This window comes from Mus musculus, chromosome 15, assembly GCF_000001635.26.
Source record: "Mus musculus strain C57BL/6J chromosome 15, GRCm38.p6 C57BL/6J".
Lineage (NCBI taxonomy): Eukaryota > Metazoa > Chordata > Mammalia > Rodentia > Muridae > Mus > Mus musculus.
Window position 1 is genome coordinate 98,927,793 of NC_000081.6, and position 7,158 is coordinate 98,934,950.

The window sequence follows — 7,158 nt, forward strand, 5'->3', positions numbered from 1 at the left end:
TCAGTTTTCAAGACAGGGAGTTTCTCTGTGTAGTCCTGGGTGTCCTGGAACTCATAGATCTGGAATCCACAGAGATCCATCCACCTGCCTCTGCCTCTCACATTCCGAGATAAAAGGCATACACCACCACTGCTCAGCACCTCTGCCTTCCTCATTCAAACTCTTCCTCTGAACACTGGAACACAGCATCCACAAGCTGTCAGTTGAGAGTGGCAGAGGGGAAGAAGCTAGTTCTAGCAACACAGTGTCAACAGTAGCAGCCTGGAGATGACCACCAGTGACTATTTCTTTTTTCTTTCTTTCTTTTTTTTTTTAAAGATGACCTATGACTTTTTTTTTAGAATAATTTATTTATTTATTTATTTATATAAGTACATTATAGCTGTCTTCAGGCACCCCAGAAGAGGGCATCAGATGGATCCCATTACAGATGGTTGTGAGCCACCATGTGGTTTCTGGGATTTGAACTCAGGACCTCCGGAAGAGCAGCCAGTGCTCTTAACCTCTGAGCCATCTCTCCAGCCCTAGTGATTATTTCTTTGTATCAGTATTGAGTTTAGTTTAGTTTAGTTAATATAGCCACATTCTCTTCTTTAGTTCCTGTTGACCCAGAAGCCATGCCTTTTTTTTCTTTTTTTCTTTTAATTTTTTTTATTAGGTATTTTCCTCGTTTACATTTTCAATGCTATCTCAAAAGTCCGACATACCCCCCCCCTTTTTTTTTTTTACTATTGTCCTGGAGTAGGAGTGGAGAGTTTGGGTCTCAGGTCGAGAAACTTCTTGGGTATGAGGTTGCTTCATTCACTGTGATGGAACACCAGGCACGGCTTCCTCCAGTAGCTGCCAAAACAAAATTTGACAAGCCGTGAATGCTAGGCATGCCCCGTGGGTCACTTCCTGTTTGCTGCATTTTTTTGAGCCTTACCTCCAAGGTGATGGCAAGGGCAGGCTGAGTTCCCAAGGCTTGGCTTGGCTTGGCTTTCCTGGACAGAGAACTCCTTGTCGGTGGTGCCATCTGCAGGGCATTAAGGAATTTGCTAGGCACTTTATGGGAATGGGAGGGGTGGATGTCTTCTCATTCCGCAGTCTCAGACTGAAAGGTTCTTCCTGCCTTCCGTGATGAAATCCTGAATGTCTACCCTGGATCACAGCATGGACCTCCTTAAGGCTGAAAGACCCGTATTCGCTCTAATCCTTTAACAGGCAATATTTAAACCTGGACCCAAAGCTGTGGTATCATCTTCCTTGCTTGCCAATTAAATGTGTCATCTGTGAGATGAGTAACCCGAGTCCTCCCACTTTAACAATGACCTTAGGCGGAAGGTGAAGAACGCTGAGCTCTGAACGCATTTTAGCAGGCTGTGGTTTTTGTTGTTTGTTTGTTGTTTTTGTTTTGTTTTTAGCAAATGTTAAGGCTAATGAGATGCCAAGTTCGATCACCTAAGTTTGATTCTCACAATCCATATGTTGGAAGAAGGGAACCATCTCTGGCTTCCACAGCTACAGGGCCTGACAGGGTGCTGTTAACTCCTGTGAGCAAAGCACAATGGAAATCCACAGTGCAAAGGAAGAAATGGGCCCAGAAGGGGATGGAGCGTCAGGACGGAACAAGAGCCAAGTCTCTCTCTGACCCCAACCCCTCAGGACTCCCCTTCTCCAGAGGCTGCTTAAAGAGGATGTGAGCTGGAAGGAGAATGTGGGAGTTTTACAAACCTTTAAAATGCACATTGACTATAAACAATAAAGATCTTAAGATGGCCACGAACACTTGTACTTTCCTGTAATCCTAGTATTTGGGAAGCTGAGGCAGAAGGACTGCCATAAATTAAAAAAAAAAAAAAAAAAGCCAGGGTGTAGTGGCAGATGCCTATAATCCCAGCATCTAGCCTGAGGCAGAGGCAGAGGCAGAGGCAGAGGCAGAGGCAGAGGCAGGATCTCTCTCAGCTCTAGGCTAGCCTGGTCTACTACAGAGCTGGACAGCTAGGGCTACACACAGAGAAACCCTATCATGAAAAAAAAACAAAAAACAAAACCTCAAAATGGTAACTACAACAAACCGGGCTTAAGAGGGAAAATCAAGATTTAATAATTTTTCAGCCTCCTCTGGGTCACAGGCATCGTCGCCAGGCACTGCACCCTGATCAACTTCTGCCTGATCCTCCTGCCTCCACCTTGAGTCCTGAGATTATAGGCCTCAGCCACCATGCCAGGATGAATGCAGTGTTGGGGCTCAAACCCAAGGCTTCATGAATGCTGGGCAAACATCCCACAAACTAAGCTACAGATGCACTTCTGCATCCCCAAAGGTGTTGCTTTACGACAGGGTCTATGTGGTCCCGGAACTCGGAACTCACAGAGGACTGCCTTGAACTCAAGAGATTCACCTGCCCCTGCCTCTTGCACGCTGAGATTAAAAGTGTGTGCCACCACACCTGGCACAATCTCTCTTGTGAAGACGTTCTGTATCTGTGTGTGAACTCGTGCATGCTCATACAAAACTGTGCACATGTGTGGCCAGAGGTCACCCCAATGTTGTTTCACAGGCATTGTCCACCTTGTTTTGGGTGCTTTAGACTTATTATATGTACACATGTGGAGAATTTGCAGCCTCCAGAAGGCATAGGGACCAGATCTCCCTGGAGCTGGAGCTAGTAAAATAACTAGATGTGGGTGCTTGGGTGAACTTGGGTCCTCTACTAGGTCATTTGTTAGCCTCTACCTTGGTTTTTGTACAATGGTTTTTGAGACAAAGTCTCTCAGTCCGAAGTGGGATTTAGACTGGGTCAGACTTGCTGGTTAGCAAGCACAAGGGCATCTTCCTCCGAATATTCAGCATAAGCCAAATACCTAGTTTGCTTGCTTTTCTTGGGACAGGGTCATTACAGCTCAGGCTGGCCTTGTATTCCTGGTCATCCAGCTTTTATTTTTGGCCTCTAATCCCACACTTGGGAGGCAGAAGCAACCCTGGGCTACATACCAAAATGGATAACAAGACCAGCATAGATAACTAAGACATCGCAAAATAAGTAGAGTATAACAGCAGGTTTATCACTTGTCTTTCATGTCTGGGGCCCTTTGTTCAATCCCAAGTACCAAATATCCTCATAGTGGTATAAATGGGAGTACTTTTATCATTTACCAGTGTTCCCACATCCTGTAGACAGTGTACTCTTCCTTTGGCTCTTTCCTAGTAGGAAATGACCAGTTAACTGTCACCCCTGTAGACTTTACCTTAGCAGTAAGGGACAAAAACTCTTAGACTTCATGCCTTTTGGTAGACCCCAATCCTCAAACTGGAATCAGGGCTAATTGGAATTCATACCACTCTCAAGATATTTGCAGTTCAAACAACACACCCTCCATGCCCTGTGTCAGCCTGGCCTCAATGGAAGTAAGTGCACAACCAGCCTTAAGGATCACTTGACATCTTGGCAAGTATTTTAGGTAGCGTGGAGTCAAGCAAAGCTCCCATGCCATACAGACTTTCTCAGTCTAGTGCTCCCCTAGTACCCAAGAGGCAATGAATCAGCTGAGCGGTTACCTATAATGACTATCACAGGGGATTGCAATTAGCGAGGCAGGCCTAGGCTCATCTGAGCTACAGGATCTGAAACAAAGTATCCAGAAACAAAACTCTTTTCTTAAAGCTTTTACTTTGAGACATCATGGAAAACTTAAGAGGTACAACATGGAGAAGACATGATCACAGAATGGAAACAGCACAGAAGCATCAGTGCCTGCAACTAATACTGGAGCAGTTTGACGACACAGGGGGCTCAAGGAATGGACTTAGTACTCCTCTCCTTCTTCCTCCCCCTCGCCTTCCACAGAATCCACACCAACCTCCTCATAATCCTTCTCTAGGGCAGCCATGTCCTCACGGGCCTCAGAGAACTCACCCTCCTCCATGCCCTCACCCACATACCAGTGCACAAAGGCACGCTTGGCATACATCAGATCAAACTTGTGATCTAGGCGAGCCCAGGCCTCAGCAATGGCTGTGGTGTTGCTCAGCATGCACACAGCTCTCTGCACCTTGGCCAGGTCACCACCGGGTACCACAGTGGGAGGCTGGTAATTAATGCCAACCTTGAAGCCAGTGGGGCACCAGTCTACAAACTGGATGCTGCGCTTGGTCTTGATGGTGGCAATGGCAGCATTGACATCTTTGGGAACCACATCACCACGGTATAGCAGGCAGCAAGCCATGTATTTACCATGGCGAGGGTCACATTTCACCATCTGGTTGGCTGGCTCAAAGCAGGCATTGGTGATCTCTGCTACAGAAAGCTGCTCATGGTAGGCTTTCTCAGCAGAGATGACAGGGGCATAAGTGGCCAGAGGGAAGTGGATGCGAGGGTAGGGTACCAGGTTGGTCTGGAATTCTGTCAGATCAACATTCAGGGCCCCATCAAATCTGAGGGAAGCAGTGATGGAAGACACAATCTGGCTAATAAGGCGGTTAAGGTTGGTGTAGGTTGGGCGCTCAATGTCGAGGTTTCTACGACAGATGTCATAGATGGCCTCATTGTCTACCATGAAGGCACAATCAGAGTGCTCCAGGGTGGTGTGGGTGGTGAGGATGGAATTGTAGGGCTCAACCACAGCAGTGGAAACCTGGGGGGCTGGGTAAATGGAGAACTCCAGCTTGGACTTCTTTCCGTAATCCACAGAGAGCCGCTCCATCAGCAGGGAGGTGAAGCCAGAGCCAGTTCCCCCACCAAAGCTGTGGAAAACCAAGAAGCCCTGGAGACCTGTGCACTGGTCAGCCTGTGGGAGAAAAGGAAATGTAATGTTTTATTAGGAGGGCATAAACTTAGCACTATTTGCAATTCCTTTAGATTGGGAACCAAGACACCCTCCCACTGCATTTTAAACCCATCCATATATGGCATTTACCAGCTTGCGAATCCTGTCCAGGACAAGGTCAATGATCTCCTTGCCAATGGTGTAGTGGCCACGGGCATAGTTATTGGCAGCATCCTCCTTGCCTGTGATGAGCTGCTCAGGATGGAAGAGCTGGCGGTAGGTGCCGGTGCGAACTTCATCTGCAAAGGGAGAAGACATCAGCCATCGGCCACCGAGGACACACACAAGCTCACTCACCCTTCTGGGTCTGGAGAGAGATTCTGAGTATGTGACCAAGAAGGAATGCCTGGGGAAGCCCCCAGCCAGCTTACCGATGACCGTGGGTTCCAGGTCTACGAACACTGCCCGGGGCACATGCTTGCCAGCTCCTGTCTCACTGAAGAAGGTGTTGAAGGAGTCATCTCCTCCCCCAATGGTCTTGTCACTTGGCATCTGGCCATCAGGCTGGATGCCATGTTCCAGGCAGTAGAGCTCCCAGCAGGCATTGCCGATCTGGACACCAGCCTGGCCAACGTGGATGGAGATGCACTCACGCTGTGGTAGGGAAGGAAAAGAAAAAAAAAAAAATCTATTAGCAATGTTGCAAAGTAACTGGAGTTCTTAGTGGCACTATGTGACAAGTTCTGCATGTTCCACACCTAGGTGTGACTACTGCCTTCTCTTTTTGAAAACCAATATACAAAGGCCTTTCATCTACCCTCTGAACTCTGTTTTTGCTCTGGTGTCCATATCTTGGAACAATTTTAGGCACAGGAAGCACGTGGCTGGAGCAGGGAGGGGAGGGGCCCAGCTTCGGGGTCAAGGGACAGGGGCTCTTCAGAATGTGGTAAAGGAGCAGTGTTAGAGCATGCACCTGGAGCAGCCTGCAGGCTGATGGTCTTAACTTCGTCTATTTGTAGGTACAGAGCTCTGCTGTTCTACATATGTCCTGATTCAGCAAGGGATTATCAACTGCCGAGATCCGATTTCTGTTCCCTCAAAACACTTCACTGTCATCATCTGATACCACACAAATTTCTATATCGAGATAGTCGACCTTCTTGCTTTTGGATAACTAAGGTTTGTGGACTATAGTCGAGGAAATATTCCCCGTATTTCTTATGGCTTTCATTAAAAGCAAAAAGGTCGCGGGTGAGACCGCAACTCGGTAATAGCTGAGTTAAAATGGTAGAGATCCTGCGTTAGACCCTGAGCTCAAAACAAGGATCCAACTGGAGACACACCCTAAACGAATTAAACCCGCAGCGTCTCAGCGCGCACGCGCACACTGCGGAGGCTGTTCCCGCCGCTCTCAGGCGGGAATGTAACGGTTGCGCATGCGCCTTGTGTCCGGCGCCTTCCCGCCCCCGCCTTTTCGCAGGATAGAGAAAGTGAGGGCGGGGAAAATCTGCGCGCGTGCCCGAAAAGCAGCAAGCAAGGGAAGGATGGGGGAAGGGCCCGAGCGGGAAGAGTGCAATCTGAACGCGCCATGCTGCACGTTCCGTGCAGGGTGTGATAATTGGAGACCGGGTTCCAGTAAGATCCGAGTGCGCCCCTTTTCCCCAAACCAGGGACGCCCCCAGCAGCATGGGCCCCAAGCTTTCTCGCACTCGCCCCCCTCGATCACAGCCCCGAGCGAGCTTCTTCCTCCCCTCCATCACTCCTCCGCCCCACACACCGATCCCCACTCACCATGATAGCAACGGGTTAGAAGGCGAGGGTGAGAGATAGAAGCAGACACCGGGTCTCGGTTACCGTTCCCGACAACTAAGAGTCGAGGTAAGTAACGCAATGAGGCGGAGGCGCCCGCTCCGAGCCTCTTAAGTAGCAGCTGGGGAGGGGCGGGCGCGGTCGCTGGTCACGGCCCCTCCCCGGGCCAGCCGCGTCCACTGGGCGCCCGGCCTGACCGCCGCAGAGGCGGGCTCGCCTCGGAGCCCCCTCCCTGCGTGGGCCCGCGCGCGGGGCGGGGCCGCCGCCGGGGCGCGCGCCATGCTGCAGACAGGGGCGCGCCGCTGCAATGCGGGGCGGCAACGGGTACTGTCGCAGAGGCAACCAGAGGAGAATCGCTCCATGTGGGCGAGCCCTGGGACTTGGCATGTCCGCTGTTTTAGAGGTGAAGCAGCATCCCAATATGCTTGTGATCCAGATAGCTCAATTGATCATATTCACGTGGCCACGCTGGATGAGTGAGTTTTACCTTGCTCCTCGCTTCTTTTAAGGCTGTGCATTCTGTATTTAACCTTATGAAGGCGAGTAGCCATACTTGATACATTGTAACGGCTCATTCCCAAATCTAAGGGTATCGAGTAC

The 7,158-nt window shown here is 49.7% G+C and overlaps 1 protein-coding gene and 1 long non-coding RNA gene across 7 annotated transcripts in view; one reads left to right on the plus strand and one right to left on the minus strand.

Moving 5' to 3' along the window:
* Gm41396 overlaps positions 1-7,158 on the plus strand; it is a 25,703-nt gene that overhangs the window by 9,824 nt on the left and 8,721 nt on the right. For 4 of the 6 annotated variants that reach the window (XR_001781764.2, XR_003951476.1, XR_003951473.1 and 1 more), the window contains one exon: positions 5,769-7,034. This is a non-coding gene — a long non-coding RNA (predicted gene, 41396). The remainder of the gene's footprint in view (positions 1-5,768; positions 7,035-7,158) is intronic. The other 2 variants (XR_003951475.1, XR_001781765.1) reach the window with 2 other exon arrangements.
* Positions 3,637-6,598, minus strand: Tuba1b (tubulin, alpha 1B). The gene is made up of 4 exons (NM_011654.2): positions 6,541-6,598; positions 5,181-5,403; positions 4,900-5,048; positions 3,637-4,770 (listed from the first exon to the last, which is right to left on the minus strand). The coding sequence occupies exons 1-4, from the start codon at positions 6,541-6,543 to the stop codon at positions 3,790-3,792; spliced, it is 1,356 nt and encodes a 451-aa protein (NP_035784.1). The 5' UTR covers positions 6,544-6,598; the 3' UTR covers positions 3,637-3,789.